Source organism: Lolium rigidum, chromosome 2, assembly GCF_022539505.1.
Source record: "Lolium rigidum isolate FL_2022 chromosome 2, APGP_CSIRO_Lrig_0.1, whole genome shotgun sequence".
NCBI lineage: Eukaryota > Viridiplantae > Streptophyta > Magnoliopsida > Poales > Poaceae > Lolium > Lolium rigidum.
The window spans coordinates 47,343,415-47,360,198 of record NC_061509.1 but is presented as its reverse complement, the minus strand read 5'-3'; the positions used below and the strand labels follow the sequence as shown (position 1 = coordinate 47,360,198).

Genomic DNA, 16,784 nt, shown 5'->3' with positions numbered 1-16,784 from the left:
CAAAATATCAGATTTTGTCATTTTTATCTAGCCCATACTAAAGAAAAAGAATTTCAGTTGAGGTTTTGCATGACATGGTCCAGAATTATTTTTAGATTCTTTTAAGATTTCTAAATATATTTTTCAATTTTTTCAGTATGAAGAGTCTGGAGCTCAGGAGCCAAAAACACCCTTTCTGCAGAGAATTGCACGAACTTCGAGAGAATGTAGCAAACAGGCAGGTGAGCCTCCCGGCCTATAAATTACTCGCTAACAGCAGCAGCACATTTACACACATCCATTGATTGATCCATCTACATAACTCAAGCAGGAGCTCAAAGCATATCGGTCGGACTTCAAGCTAAATGATGCCAATCCAAGACATTCTGCATATATACACTCCAAAATGAACGAAATGAATTTGCAGAAAAACGGTGTGACGTCGCTCTGTTCAGAAGTCTTTTACAATAATGTATCACTACACATGGAAGGCAACTGAAACAGATGGGGATGAATAAGAGCAAATATTACAGAAGAAATGCTGAGGCGGCATTTCAGAAAATATCAAAGCTTTACAATGGTGCAATTATTACATCATTATGTTACAATAAAACAGGGAGTGTACACAGGCGAACTAAATCACCTCCGCCGCTTTGATCCTCTCGATTTGCTTGGGGCCGAAGGTTTCTTCTTGGCTTTGGACACATCGCACTTGGGGCACAGCCAGTCGTCATCTGGGACACACTCCAGAGGAGGGTCGCAGCAATCAATGTGCATGCCAGCGCCGCAGCCAACCGAGCCGTCCTCGCTGCCACAGATCAGCATCACCTCTCCCCGGTCCGTGCTCCCGCAAACTGAGCAGCTCAGGTCATCAGCAGGATCATCATCCTCGAGTTCTTCCAGATCATCCGTGGCCACCTCTTGTTGGTTTTTCAGCAGTTTGGCAAGGGACTTGTTGGCCAGACGGTTCGTCTTGAAGAGAACGTGTCTGTCAAGGGGTACCCAGGCTTGCACACGTACTCGACCAGGTAGTCAGCGCTGACACATGGGATGTTGTGACTGATGAATTCCTGAACCCATGCATCTGCACTGGGCATGCTCGCTGAGATAACAGCGAAGTCAACGCCAGAGTTCAAGAACCGGGTATATGGTGGAGAGGTTGCCAAGATGTTGCCATCGCCTGCACGCACCGCACGCTTCACAGTATCCTGGTAAGAAAAGAGCATAGTTTTTAGGATGCGCTAGAGGATAAAGAGCAATGGAGCTTCCAAATATAAGGTCTAGACGTGCTTACAGTGCAGCATTGCTTTATAAGAAATACTTAAGAACTAATGATTTTGGCAGGTAAGTTGATTGGCAAACAAGACTTACCAGTGAAGGAGCAATGAGCTGTCCATACACAATTATCTGCATTCCGTAGAAGGCACCATGACCCATCTGTTGCTTTATAGCACGCCATTTCCTGGGAGCTTCAAAGCTAATTGTTTCACCCTCATTGAGGCCAGTGCCAGACCATTCAAACGGCCCTTCATCTAACAACTTGCCAGCCTCATTGCAAGAGGTCAAGTAATCAGGCTTGAGTATCCACCTATTTTGGGAGAAAAAGAGCTAACATTCAGAATTGTGATATGGCAGACTTTGGCAAGTTAAGTAGGTCAGACATAATTGTAAGTCACATATGTAGAAAACATGTGATAAGCAGTAATTTGCCTTCTTATCTCGCTGAAGTAGGTCTATAAAATAATCAGTAACAAGTTAGTGAAATTTAAGTTTCTAAGGATCTAGATCAGCGTTTGTACCTGCCTGCAGCAGCTGCTGCGAAGAACTTTTCAGTTCTCCTAAGAGGGTCCGGAGCAATAAAATGTGTTGCTTGATATGACCAATGATGTGAATCCCTGCAAACTCTTCCCTTCAGGCGTCTAAGTATTGACCTATAATCTCTTCTCTGCCAACGATGTCCACTTAAAATAAAGCATGTAGGGTCCAATGTGATGAAGGTTCCAGCTCCATTTCCTTCTCTCCCTCCATGCTTGTCCAGCATATCTGTGTTTTTCTTCGCTGATTCCAAATCGAACTTGGAATTCAAACCACGATTTTCACAATCGGATTTAGAACTGAGATTACCAGGGTCGTGCCGGTTCTCTTTGTCATGGTCTGAAGCAGGAGCTTTATTTCTTGCACTTCTCAAAGCAAATTTGGAGTTCAAACCACCTTTTCCACAATCCGATTTAGAACTGAGATTGCCATTGTCTTGTTGGTTCTCTTTGTCATGGTCTGAAGCAAGAGCTTTATTTCTTTCACTACATCTCAACTTAGACTTGTGCATTCCTTCTAATTTTTCTACGGTGAGAGTGTCTTTGCAAGAAGATACAGATACATCTCTCATAGCATCATTATTGTCCTTCTGGGAGTCCTGGTCGGCAGTTACTTCATCGATATTGCTTGTGCTCTCCATTCTCTTTGATGAGAATGCTTTAGCTGCAGATACAAGTGCACTACCAATTTTGTTATGCTTGCTGCCTGATTTGTCTTCCACGGCTTTTATTTTCCTCTTGGCAACCACTTTCCTAGCTCTACTTTTCGACATGTTCTCAAGAGAAATTGCATCACAACCATCCACACTTGCAGTACTTGAAAGCTTTTTAGGGCAATCTTCTACATTTTCTGAAGGAAACAAATCATCAAACAGTGACTCTGCAGGTACTTTTTCAGCTTCATCAGCTGGTGATTCAGTGGTCATGTTGTTGTCAGATTTTCGAGACTTCTTGGCAACTGTACTTTTCACCCTCGTATTAGGCAATTTCTTGGGTGACTTTCTTTCATGTTCAGCATCAAGTGCACTGCTACAAAACCTCTTAGGACCTGTCTCAATGTTTTCCTGAGAAATCACTTTATTTAACTCCAACTCAGATCCGACCTGTGCATCATTTACTTCAATGTGTACACTCTCCTGCCTCTTCGCATGGGCACTCCTGACTCCACCAAATGGAACTTTCTTTGAAGAAGTTGTTTTTCGTTCTGTTACACTTGCACTACTGGAGCCCTTTTTAGATGTTGCACTAGCAAGCTGGCAAGGAAGCATTTTTTCAGTCCCTGATTCAGAAACTACTGCCTTACCATTGTTAACCACTGATCCATCAACCTCCATGCTATCACTGTGGGGTCTCTTAGCACCAGTGTTCCTTGCTCTAGGAGTTGCCTTGGTCTTTGGTACCGTGAGGGTCTCATTTGAGGAGATGAAATGATGGTTAGCAGGAACTGACATCCTGCTTGAGCTAGGAGTGCCAACTGGAAATTTCTTTAGAGAAGTTATTTCTCTTTCCGTTGCACTTGCAATGCTGGAGCCATCTTTAGGGATTGTACCAGCCTGCTGACAAGGAATCATTTTGTCAGTCTCTGATTCAGAAACAACTGCCTTGCCATTATTAACCACTGACCCATCAACCTCCATGCTAGCACTGCAGGGTCTCCTGGCACCTGTTTTCCTAGCTCTAGGAGTTGCTGTGTTCTTTGGTGCCATGAGGGTGTCATTTGAGGAATGAAAATGATGGTTAGCAGGAACTGCCATTGTGCTTGAGCTTGGAGTGCCTGGTGCACCAGTTGCAATATCGCTTGAGCTTGGAGCGCCTGGTGCACCAGTTGCAATGTCTGTTCCAACATCTTTGTATTCGGCTACCTGGACCTGATTTGGATTGTTCAGATTTCTTACTGCAGCTTCCTCTCTATTGCCACTGTTAACAAATGGAGGTTGAATGGGAGCCCCACTATCAGTATCCACAGAACTTGCGAACCTACTGAAGTTAGGAGTGGCTTGAAGTTGAGCTGTGATATCATGTGTCTTCTTGATCATATTTTCTTCCTTTCTGGTCTGACCTGAAGTGTTAACATATTCATATTCAGCTGCCTGTAACTGATTTGGACTGTTCAGATTTCTTACTGCAGCTTCCTCTCTGTTGTCACTGTTACCAAATGGAATTTGAATGGGAGCAGCACCATCAGTGTTAGCGGAACTTGCTAACCTACTGAAGTTAGGACTGGCTTGAAGTTGAGCTGTGATATCATGTGTCTTCTTGACCATATTTTCTTCCTTTCTGATCTGACCTGAAGTGTTAACATATTCGTATTCGGCTGCATGGACCTGATTTGGACTGTTCAGATTTCTTACTGCAGCTTCCACTCTATTGCCACTCTTAACAAATGCAGTTTGAATGGGAGCCGCACTATCAGTGTTAGCGGAACTTGCTAACCTACTAAAGTTAGGAGTGCCTTGAAGTTGAGCTCCGATATCATGTGTCTTCTTGATCATATTTCCTTCCTTCTTGATCTGACTTGGAGTGTTCAGATGCCTATCCACGGCCATATTTTTATCATCATTGGGAATAGGTGGACAGATCTGTGCATTGACGCCAGGATTGCCAGAAGTTCTCATGCTATTTTTGGGGTTGGGAGTGCGCTTAACACTAGATCTGCTGTTGAATGGCTTTCTGTCTACATCTTCTACTTCGTCGTCCGAATCCTTGACTTGCGCCTCCATCATCTCTAGTTCCCAACTACTGCATGAAATAAATAACAAGAATTTGTTTTTGTGATATTCAGTAATAGATAGCCTAACCAATTAAATCAGAACATGTATACAACACGAGTTAAAAGGAGAAGTCGAAAAAAGCATGCAACTGTACTTTTACTTGCCTCTTGCTATAATCATCTACTGGAAGAATTTCCCATGACTTTAAACTGCAAAATAAAATAAAGGACAACAATAGTATTATAATATTTAACACATGAGCCATACAGTTAAGAATATAAGGAAAAGCTGCAGTGTAATACCAATCTTCCAACCACCGGTGATTAGTAAGCTTGATCTTCACTTTTTTAGCAAGGTCGTACTTCTCACCTGGTTCATTTGAAAAACTGAGATATTGCATTCATGGAGCATATAAACTTTCTAGCAGCATGATATAGATGCACAAAGAGAAGGTCCAAAACAAACAATCTATAAGCATGTTGTGATTTATCAAGTTACTGAGGAGCCTTTTTTCAGAGGCTTCCTAAACGATACAAAGTTTAATGTTTATCCCCAAGATACACAGCGTATGTTGGACCAAATCTCCTAACGTATCATGTTCATCATTGTACACCGCACATTTTTTCTACAATTTCATCCCCTCGTCTTATATTCAACTAAAAGGACCAAAAAAGGAAACCAAACTGGAAAATTGGAAATATATCAGGAGCGTGCAGGTATCCTATTTTGTACACCACACATTCCAAAGGCTATGTATGATCATGAGATAACTTTTTATACGGCTGACATAAAGACAAGAAGAGCAAAGATTTGCAATGTGATGCCACCTCTGCTTTCAACTACCAAATGACAGTGCACTGAACATTTTGTTGACATCAAAGTTTCTTACTTCAAAATTACATCTACCCACCCTCTAGCCTATAAGGTGGACCAAAGTGGGCTGGAATTATTTTACTAAATTGGCTACCAAGGGTCATCAGCTCAAGACCTCTTGGATGTATATCATATCAAGTTGTATGCACCAAATAGTACACTTAAAATCCTAATGTGATGACAACTTGAGGAACAACTGTCATCCTGATTGACACCAAGTTACGAATTTGGGTATAAGATTCTTACTGGTCCATTGAGTTAACCCTTACCAATGAAACTATATACATCAGATGTAAATAAAAGGGCCACCAACAACCATAGGAAACAAAAAAACTCATGCCAGATTTCGCAAATGCATGGTCACAACTACAGAGCAACAGCAATGAAGACCCGTTGCAGGAAAACAAATAGTATAAACTATATGTACATATTTATGGCAGCGAACAGCTGCTAAAAGCAACAGACCTTCAAATTTATAGCAAACGAGATGAGTGACAACGCCTCCTACCAAAGGCTTGGAGAAGTGTGCGCCCATCAAAGCGACCATTTTCTGCATTAAAAATGAGAAGGGGACACAGTGCACTGTAAGTCGATATATATAACTAGTGAACCACAAAAAGCGGAGGATACAACTACAGTTCCACATCTCAAGTACTGGCAACAAATTCCACAAAAAAATATGGTGCTCTGGCATCATCATAATGACAAGCGAACAAATTATCTTCAAGACTACATATATGAACCTATGCGATAGGTACAAAACAAATAGGGACTGTACTACAGAGAAGAAGTAAAGTCATAGGTTGGTATATTATGGTCAAATAAATACTACAATTTAGTAGCAAAAAAAGTTACCATCTAAAGCAGTCAATCAACTCCTTGAATGCTACAATGAAATCAGAATGATACCATGTGCAGAATGCGACCAAAACTTAGCTTTGGTACGTTATGTTTAAGGAGATGGACTAAAGGCTGCTAAAGCTCATGTTTCAGAGTTTTGTCTAAGAGATATGAGGATAAGAAGGAGTTACCATTATATCTTCACGGTCATTCCTTTGGTACCCCGTCAAACAGACCCGGAGTTCGTCACTGCCCGGTATTCCCTTCAAATCTCTCGTTGGCCAATAAATAACCTGTCAACAAAAAAATGCCGCTAGAGTAAACCAAACGAGTGACAGAACTGCGGCCATAGACGCATATTACACATCACAAGAGCAGCAACATGTGAGCGAATCTGAGGCAATATGGTACACGAAAAGAATTGGGGGAGTGCAGAAGCAGTTAGCAGCGGGAAGGAACGGACCCTGTCGGCATCGGCGAGAACGGCCCGGTCCAAGCTGTCGTCGACCCAGAGCTCGCTGACGACCTTGTGGCCCTGCGCCCGCGCCGCCACGCACACGGGGTCATCCTGCACACACACAGAGAGCCAGATCGGTTCCAGATCCCGCGAGAAGGGAGGCGAGCGAAACGTGGGCAGGGCGAGGCGTAGGGCGGGACTCACGTAGACGCGGCCGCAGGCGACGACGTGGGTGCAGCCGCCGCCGAGCCGCCCGGCGTCGGCGCCGCCGCGCCGGACCATCTCCGCCCGGTACTGCAGGGAACGAAGAGGGGTTAGGGCGTGTCCAGGAAGGGCGGGCGGGCCTGGGTTGGCGAGGGGGGGGGGGGGGGGGGGGCACCTGGGACTCGGAGACGCTGTCGAAGCCGAGGAGGAGGAAGCGGACGCCGGCGAAGAGGTTGCGGTCGTCGTCGTCCGGCGAAGACATGGCGGGTGGGCCGAGGGAGGGATCTGGATAGGAGGAGGGGCTAGGGTTTGGGTTTGGGTTTGGGGAATTTTGTGCGTGTTGGCGGTCGTGAATGGGGATCTTGCCGGGGAAGGAAGGAAGGAAGGTTTGGAGGCGAGAGAGGGAAATGGGGGGTTTCGGTTTTGGCCTTTTGGAGGGAAATGAAACGAATATAGGGGGGCAAAAGCCCAAAGTTCAAAACGGAAAATAGGGGTCGGCAGTCTCACCCGCTTTTTTCAGGGAGCAACGCCACGTCCGTTCACGTGACCAACACCTCACCACACGTGGCTTCCCTCTGAAGTCTTGAACAGTCCCATCGAGCATCGACCCAAACGTGCGTCCGCTCATCCTCTTCCCTAGGCGGCGGCTGCTAGGGCATCTCCACTACGCCAACCCGATGCGTTGGATCGTTCGTTTTGGTTCGTTTCGATAGCCCACCCGGATTTCTATCGCTGGCCGCTCGAGTTCTCTTCTTGTTCTCCCATGGTCTGTCTCCCAAATTAACACAATCTCCTCGCACACATCTTCCACCGTTCAGCCGTCATTTCAGGACCGGGATTTGGGAGCGTTGTCGACACCGACAAGCGGTGCGAAAGCATCACGTGTTCGATTGGGTCGTGCGCTGCGTTCAACGCGGTTAGAATTGGGTCGCGGCCATAGAAGTTGCTATTTGCGTCTAAATTCACTATAAAAACATAAGAAATCATAAAAAAAATAAGTTTAAATGCTGATTAATGTCCACGTATTCAATGACACGGTATTATTTAAATAAAAATATAAAATGATACAAATGGCTCTCTCTCCATTATCTACATATGAAATGGAACAAATTTTAGATCGCCCATTTCATCGAACACCTCGTAGGCGGAGACCATCCAATGCGTCCGTAGGGACCTGCAGGCAATGGCCGTCTCGGCCGACTTGCGGCCTGGAAACACGATGCATGAGAGCTCACCTCTGGCGGCAACGGCGAAGCTGCTGACGGCGGGAGGCCTCGCGACGGCAAGAGGACAACAGCGTCGGCGACGGCGTCCTCCGACTCTGCTACGAGGCCGCGAAAGCACAGCGCCAAAGCACGAGGCCGCGTCCTATGCTTCCGCACCGCTTGTCGGCGTCGACAATGCTCCCAAATCGCCGGTCATGGGGTGGCGGCGGAGCGGTGGGAGATGTGTGTGAGGGGGTTGTGTTAATTTGGGAGGCAGACAGGCGGACCGGAGGAGGACAAGGGGAGGACGCGAGCGGCCAGCGATAGGAGTCCGCGGCCACGCAAACGCGACCCAGATTTGGGCCGGGTTTGGGTCGTCCCGGGCGCCGCGACCATCCGTTTTAGGGATGTGTTCACGTGCTGGACCAGGTTTTTGTCCGTTTCGACCCATCCGGGCACGCGGGCGCAGGATGGATCACCGTGTTGGAGATGCCCTCATCTCCTTCATATCTTCGCCAGCTAAACGTTGGTTACCTCTTCTTTCTTGCCGCTCCAGCGGCAGAAGGAAGGTGGGACCTCGTTTCTCCATTATAAGTTAGCATTAGACTTTGTGTATTGTGGTGCATCGTTATGGTGGTGGAGCGGCGTTCGAGCGAATAAATCTGCCTCAACTCTACTTTCACATCAGCGCCGACTTTCATGGCGACGTCTCGGAGTTGATGACAATGTGTGCTTGTTGATTCTTCAAATCGGCAGCTTAGTCCTCTCAACATTCTTTAGATCTGGCGGGATCTGTTTGTCGATGTGTCGTTAGCGTTCGTCGGTTGTCCACGATGGCACTGGGGATCGAGACGAGGTGGATGCTCAGGAGCGAGGATGTTGGTCCAGAGGTGGTGGATCTGTCGTTGTTTCCCGACTTCGTCGACGGGTTCAAGGAAGCACGGGAACGTCCCGAGTCGATGTGCCACAACGACACGTGCCTTGCTGGTTGCAGCGGGCATATTTATCGACTCACAAAGCTTCGTTGGCGATGATCCTTCTTCAAATATGGCAATGGTGGAGGTTCGACGTCTCCTCAAACAAGCGACGGCGCCGTAGAGTTTACCGGAGAGGAAGACGACGAGCTCCAACTCGCCAAGCTCGAGAAAATGCCACAACAACCGTGATGTGCTTGCAGACATGTGAAATGGGAGCGATTTGTTGAGTTAAGATAAATTGAGCGCTCCTTGGATCTAGGCCATGTGAAAGCGAATTATTTTCGAAGAACTCTCGAGCTGCTGGGCCTCCTTCCACCTCGCAAGCATCGTGTTGTCCCTCTCTTGAACGATGTCGATGTATTACCCCGGTCACCTGCTATATAACTTCCCATTAGTGCCGAGTATATGATTGATGCACTAGCCGAGAACGAATCAGTAAAGTTGAGGATGACTGTGATATCATAACAAGGAAAATGGCCTGTTAGCAAGAATCTAACAGAGGTACTCGGACATAAACATCAAAAGCTTCAAACTATTTGGCGCTTGTCTTGCGCATCTCCTCTCCGAGGCTCGTCTTCAGAATCGGAGCTGCCGGTCTCTCCTCGAAGAGCCATCTGTTTGGCATAGACCGACTAGAACTTTTTGTGTAGCTTTTGTGGGTAGCCAGGGTGGCTAGGTGTGCCCGTTTCAAAAAATGAATGGATGAGGCAAAGCTTTTGCCTCCGTTTCAAAAAAAAAAAAATCTTCAAACTATTCTGAAGCAAATTTATCGGGTGACTTTAGATGAATTTTTGCCAACCTATCAGAGCAAAACAAACATCTTCTCTATATCTTGCTTCCTTGTACGCCATAAGCAGGGGCGCCCAGGATTGCCGGCATTGTACCACAAGATTTTTTATAGATTTGTCACCAAAAAATATAGCATTGTAGGCATGTTTGCCCAGGATTCTACAAACTTCTGGGTCCGCTACAGGCCGTAAGGTTCCTCTTGAGAGAATTCACAGCAGGCAGCATCTGCAGTTTCTCCGTGGAAGCCCCATCGCATTTCCGGTTGGCGTTCTTAGAAGATGCAGCATCTGGTGGCAATGTATTTCCCCGAGACGATTCCTCCACAGGTGGTTCACTATCAAATGTGCCTGCACGCGGCACGCGCACCTTTCTTCCCAGCTTGTTTTTGCAGGAAGGTGACGCTCCTGCACAAAACAATTCACAGTCAGCACAGCGCTATTAGGATAGGGAAATGATAATTATGGAAGTAGGTGGTACCTCTTGCACTGGGTATCAGTATGATCCAACGCGTACAGATGAGACATGAACATGGGTGAGAACCTCGGGTCTAATCTACATGTTGCTACTCCTCCAAATTTGTGTTTTAGGCAGTCAGACCTAGACTCCATGCTCCCAGCCTCTTTTTTTGGATTTTCCTGTACACCCCGAGTAATTTCGTAAGTTCAGTGGACCATCAGTCAATATGCCGTATCGGCTGGTTAGATCATAGGATCTGCAATAGACCACATCCATTTCAAACCAGATGTGCATCTTACAACTTATATGAGCAGGTTGACACATCTCGAATATTTTTAGGACCTTCGATACATTTCAATCAACTATGTAATATACATACATGGCACTACATATTACCATATCAATGCCGTTGCTGCACGATTCGAGTTGCTACCATGAAAGCAGAGCTATCCTTCTTGATGTTCTTCAGCCTCATGACCACTTCGCTAATGCTTGGCCTCTGGTCGACAGGATCACTGGAACACTCTAGACCAATCTCGAATGTCGACATGAGAAAGTTGTCATTGTAGCCAATGGAGGATGACGAGGGCGAAATAGTATTTTTTTGGTGATGAAACGCTTGGTGCATCTGTTCACCCTGATGTAGCTTCACATCCAAAACATCAATGAGCTTTGCTGGAAATGCTTGCAAAACCCACTGCCTAAGACTGGATTCCCCAACAAACGAAGGATCTGTGGGCCTCTTCCCTGTGAAGACTTCAAGCAGCATGATCCCAAAGCTGAACACGTCGGTGCTTCTCGACGCCCTTCCCATGAATGCAAGCTCTGATCAAGATAAGAAAGCCAAGAGAGTTCATCAAATCAATACCACAATATTTAAGGGTTTGGCAAATAAATTGCTCAAGCATGATCATGACAAAAACACACCTGGGGCCATGTACCCGATTGTGCCGGGCATACTTGCTGAAACCAAGGAGTTTTCATCAACTAGAAGTAACTTTGCAATGCCAAAGTCGGCAACATGTGCCGTCATGTCCTCATCGAAAAGCACATTGCTAGGCTTCAGGTCGCAGTGTAGGATAACTTGACAGTGGTGATTGTGCAGATAATCCATTGCCTCTGACACACCAAGCATAATGTCCAATCTCTCGGTGAAGCCCAGTGGTTCCCTATTTTCCTCGTGCAAGTGTGCCTCCAAGCTACCGTTGGGCATGTACTGAAGCAGCAATGCCCTGAAATCCAGGTTGGAACAGGTATTCAATATCTGTATCAGGTTGCGATGCCGAGCCATCCGCAACACTTGACATTCAGCATCAAAGCTCCTCACGGCCTGCTCGACATGCATATTGAGCACCTTTATAGCAACCACCAAACCATCATCTAGCTGCCCCTTGAAAACTTTTCCAGAACTTCCAGCTCCAAGTAGGTTATCCTCGCTGAAATTTTTGGTGGCACGAGCAATCTCGTGGTATGATACTAACCTATGGCTGATCAGATCAGCCATGCCATTAGAAGCCATAACATGCGGCTGCTTCTTATTTTTCTTTTTGATCATTAGGTACAAGCAAGCTACAAATACACCAGCTCCAATGATGGCAACTGGGAGTATAAACTTGAGGATTTGTCTACCAGAAGTCAGTCGAGAATTGTCTACACATGGTGACAGTCCTAGACGAGGAGCACCACATAGCCCAACATTCCCAATCAAAGATTGCAAGGTGATGTTTGAGAAAACACCTCCATTTGGTATCTGCCCTTCGAACCTATTAGAGGAGAGGTCCAGATAAGAAAGGTAGGTGAAGTTGGCGAGGTAGTTTGGTATCGTTCCAGATAGATTGTTCGATGATAGGTCCAATGTTGCCAAGCTGGTTAAGCGGGCGAACGAGTCGGGGACTAAATCCTTGAATGAGTTGTGCGAAAAATTTAGGTAAGTTAATGGGATCGCAACCTGTCCAAATGAATTTGGGAGGCTACCAGACAAGAGGTTGCTAGAAAGATCTAACTTGTCCATATTTTGCATATGACTGAGATCAGAAGGCAATATACCAGTTAGGGAGTTATGGGACATATCTAATGCAATAAGGTTACTATGATAAAACAAGCTTGATGGTATGGTCGAAAATAGATGGTTATAAGATAAATACAAATACTCTAACATGGTGAGGTTACTCACTCCATCTGGTATGGAGCCAGATAATATATTATCCTGGAGTTCTAACCTTATAATACTCCTTAGCATACCAAATTGTTTAGGGATTGGGCCAACGATGCTATTTCCAGAGAGACCAAGTGCCTGGAGATTCTCCAACTTAGAGATGGATTCTGGTAATTCTTTGGTTAGATAGTTGTCAAAAAAGCTTATCGCAAGAAGACCACTAAGATTTGATAGTGTTGCTGGAAGCCCACCAACCAAATTGTTTTTATCTGCTTCAAACACTAACAGGTTAGTCGAAAGGTTACCAAAATAGCTGGGGATACTCCCAGAGAAAGGATTATTAGATATGTCAAGGTGTTGGAGTTGCCGACAATTACAAAGGCTGGCCAAGAAACTAAGATCCCCATGGAGATGATTATCTCGAATATCAAGAAGCCTAAGAAGTCTGTTGTTTCCAAGTGTTGATGGTACTGTTCCAGTCAGCTGATTCGACATTAAACTTAAGTAAGACATTTGTGAAAAATTTCCAAGAAAATCTGGTAAGGGGCCTGTTAGTTGATTGAACGAAAGGTGCAGATATGAGAGTTGCATCAATTTCCCCAATTCCACAGGAATCTCTCCACTTAGGTTGGAGACTGCAATGTCAAGCACACGGAGCATGGTAAGATTGCTGAGCACTGCCGGGATCTGGCCAACGAGCTCATTGCCACCGATAGAAATCACTGTGAGCTGCGACAGCTTAGCCAGCCATGCCGGCACCACATCCACAAATAGATTTCCTGGGATGCTAAGTATCTGAAGATGCTTGCACGCTGCAAGGCCCAATGGAATTTGACCCCTGAATTTGTTCTTATATAGATCAAGTATTTGCAACTTGGGGAGACTGAAACTTGTATTGCCAGGTATATGGCCCGTAAGATTTTCGTTGTCTGCTAGACGCATGTCAACAATCCTAGACATGTTGAAAATGTTAGGAGGTACTGGGCCGGAGAGCTGGTTATAGTTCAAGCGTAGAACCTGTAGCATCAGCAGGGAGCCAATACCAGATGGTACTGTCCCGGACAGGCTGTTGCTCTGAATGTATATATGGCTTATTGTAGGCATGCTGTCGAATGAGAAATTAGGTATCAGGCCGGTCATGTAGTTTCTATCTAGACAGAGGTACCTAAGGCTATGCATGTTTCGCAACTCACTGGGGATCTCTCCAGAGAGCTGGTTGAAATTTAGGACAAGAAATTGGAGTGCTGTGAGGTTTCCTATAGTAGACGGGATTGTATCCGTTAGATTATTGTGGCCAAGATCAAGATATCTTAGACGGGATAATCTTCCAATATCAGCTGGGATGGAGCCAGCGAGGGCTGTGTTGGTGAGGTTAATTTCATGAAGGAAAGAAAGGTTACCGAGGTGAGGGCTGAGCTCTCCTTGGAGGGGAATGTCGGGCAGCACCAAAGCGGCGACACGCCCTTTGCGACGGCGGCTGCATGTCACGCCGATCCAGTGGCAGAACGACACATCACTTGTCCAGTTATCCGCGCCTCCGCATCAACCCGCGGCAGATGCCGCCTCCTCGCAGACGCCGTCACCGCCCACCGGCGACATCCGCACCCACCTCCGGTTGACGAGTGCGGGGCAAGTGGCCCGACCCGCTCCCTGAGCTCCGCGCCTCCGAGGGCTACGCCTGGCAGTGCCTCGATCCGCGACAAGGCCATCGAGACCGCCGCGGAGATCCCGGGCTCCGAAGCGGACGATCTCGCGGGAGAATTTACTATTTGCCACGTTTTACTTCAGAGTTCTATAATTTGCCACACATTACCTAGTCTTTGATAATTTGCCACATATTAGATTGACTCCTTTCTAATTTGCCCTTTTTATCTCTTTACAGCTCCATTATTTTTTTTAACATCCAAATACATCGGGAAATACTATACTTGTACCGTTTGGCAAATAAGCTGGCTGAACCAAACGTGATCTGTCAATCGATCAACAACAACAAAGCGAGTTGTTCCCCGCTCCCCTTGTTCAGCGGAGGAGAAACAGGGGACTCGGAAAGAAGAGTTGGGGCGGGATCGCCGGCAGCAGAGGCTGGACCACGGGTGGCGCAGACATGATTACCGACCATGAACGGCAGGCAGCATCCATGTAATCCATTCGTCTCATTTCCCTCAATCCGGTCAATCTTTACTCTCTTTCCCTTAGAGAAGGTTAGTGACTAACAACTGAAGTCTGCAGTTGCAGATCGCGGAATGAGACATGATCAATCTCCAGACCTAGAACATCCTGGCCACTCTTAATAATTATCTGTACAAAGATACAAATATTACAATCCTCTGAATTCTGATCATTGGGCCTCCTGATCTCTGCACGCATGAGCTCTGTTTCTTGTCAGGCTGATCCTTTCCTGCCTGTGTGTTCTTTAGATAACTTCTTGCAAGAGGCAAGCTCTTGGCACTAAGAGATGGGATGAGCATCCAGGGACAAGTGCTGCTGCTATGCTTCAACGTGCCATAGCTCTGCACTTACACCGACGACGACCGTTGCACCTTCTCCGTCGGCCAGGCACGTAGGATCTCTCCGGCGGCACCATGTCCAGCAGGAGGCGCTGACCTCTGACAATGCAGCCGCCGCCTCGAGGAGGACTTCCACCCTTGGTCTCGGTATCTCTGCCCCTGCTCCACCGTCCGTCGTGGCCGGCGGGCGGCGGCGGCGCTCCTGTCTGAGCTCTCTATTCTGGTCCGCTGCAGGGAAAGGAACAGGCGATTTTTGGTTCATGGATCGATCGACAACTAGCTTATTTGCCAAACGGTACAAGTACTGTATGTCGTAACGTATTTTGGTGATAAAAATAATAATAGAGCTGTAAAGAGAGAAAGAGGGCAAATTAGAAAGGAATCAATCTAATATGTGGCAAATTATCAAAGGCTAGGTAAAGCGTGGCAAATTATAGAAGTCTGAAGTAAAGCATGGCAAATAGTAAAATCTCCCCGATCTCGCACGGACGAGAGCGGCGACGTCGCACAGTGGGGAATCGAGGTCGCTGGGAAAAAAATATAGAGATCTTTCTCGAATTTTAGAAATAATACGCAGGTTTCGGAGTTTTCACAAACTGTACCGCTCGAGGCCGGCGTTCGGCCCAAGCGCAAATACTTGTCCACCATGCCTGTGTTTGGCAGCAGAAACATCTGAACTCTATTTGACATTTCTCAACAAAAAAAGAAAAGAAATCTGAACTCTATATATTTGACTAGGTATAATACAAATACTTGTCCACCATGTGCAACTTACTACAACAACTTAAAATTTGGGGTCTCAAGGTACAAAATCTTGTGACGAAGTTGCAAAACATGTCCGAATCGTCCTAGGGCTGACACATAGCATTATTATTTTAGCAAAAGAAATTCCCTCCTCACAATCCAAAATATCAGCTCGGCATCTTCAGCTTCGAGTGAGACGACAACTAAGTGGCAAGGTTAGCGAGTGCACAACCAGCTCACCGGGATTCGAGTTTCAAGGACGGCCGAATTATAACGTGGTGCTATCCTGCGACTTATAAATCTGTTGATGGAGAGGTTTCATCTTCTACCTAACAATAGACAGCAAAGGGAGGGATCCGTTCCCCTTTGATCGACGTTTTTTTAAGCTTCGATTGAGACGCCTAGCTTCGTTGTGCGACTCCTACGCCTATGGGATTGTCACGGAGAAGTGGAGGTGCGCATCCTTCTGGTCGGTGCTCACCGACAAAGTCGTTGGCCGCGAGTAGGTGCATGTGCAAACCAAATGCAAAAGGGCAGGAGGTACATGGCTCCGGTGGCCACATGGAAGATGTGGCGCGACAACTATAAGTCTACCTTTGCCGAGTGTCCTCCTTCCGAAACTTGGCAAAACCACCATATACCGCACCAGACATGCTCAACGAAGCTGCGGCATACGGCGAAGTACCGCTTTACCGAGTGTCAACACTCGGTGAACCTGGAGAATTGGCAAAAAAGAAAATCCAACTTTCGCATTAGATTAGGTAGGCCTTGAAAATACTAGCAAAACAAAAAAAAGTTGGTAAACCGGAAAAGTATCGGCAAAGCTGCAGGCCAATGGACACTCAGCAAAGCTTTCTCCCGCCACTTTCTCCGGCGTGCTCCACTACATTTTCTGCCGTCTCTTTCCTTTTCCTGTTCATTTGAAGCATATGAATTTGGAAACTTCCCCTTCCATTTCTTTACTTGAAAACCGTTAAGAATTTTTTTTTTGTTTTTTTTTGTTTTTTTTTTGAAACGGAGGCAAAAGCTTTGCCTCATCCATTAATTAAGCAGAAGGTGCACGGTTTTTAGGA

The 16,784-nt window shown here is 46.2% G+C and overlaps 2 protein-coding genes across 2 annotated transcripts; both read right to left on the bottom strand.

The window, feature by feature from the left end:
• Window positions 1–618: 618 nt before the first annotated feature.
• Window positions 619–7,140, bottom strand: LOC124689674 (BRCT domain-containing protein At4g02110-like). Its single transcript, XM_047223162.1, is given in 11 exon segments — window positions 619–971; window positions 974–1,187; window positions 1,351–1,567; window positions 1,779–4,532; window positions 4,669–4,713; window positions 4,807–4,873; window positions 5,843–5,927; window positions 6,409–6,510; window positions 6,681–6,785; window positions 6,879–6,968; window positions 7,054–7,140. Coding segments are annotated over 11 exon segments (4,119 nt in total).
• A 3,199-nt stretch (window positions 7,141–10,339) lies between these two features.
• Window positions 10,340–14,169, bottom strand: LOC124689673 (probable LRR receptor-like serine/threonine-protein kinase At3g47570). The gene is made up of 4 exons (XM_047223161.1): window positions 14,070–14,169; window positions 11,233–13,995; window positions 10,702–11,130; window positions 10,340–10,484 (listed from the first exon to the last, which is right to left on the bottom strand). Exons 1-3 carry the CDS (start codon window positions 14,167–14,169, stop codon window positions 10,706–10,708), a joined length of 3,288 nt encoding a protein of 1,095 aa, XP_047079117.1. The 3' UTR covers window positions 10,340–10,484; window positions 10,702–10,705.
• Between the last annotated feature and the right edge of the window lie 2,615 nt (window positions 14,170–16,784).

What these genes read in the sequence shown, in the direction of transcription:
- LOC124689673 (XM_047223161.1), bottom strand. Translation starts at nt 14,169, where the DNA reads ATGGCCTTGTCGCGGATCGAGGCACTGCCAGGCGTAGCCCTCGGAGGC. An exon ending in CCCGCACTCGTCAACCGGAG is followed by an intron (nt 13,996 to 14,069) that starts GTGGGTGCGGAT and finishes GTTGATGCGGAG; the next exon opens with GCGCGGATAACTGGACAAGT. An exon ending in AATCGGGTACATGGCCCCAG is followed by an intron (nt 11,131 to 11,232) that starts GTGTGTTTTTGT and finishes TATCTTGATCAG; the next exon opens with AGCTTGCATTCATGGGAAGG.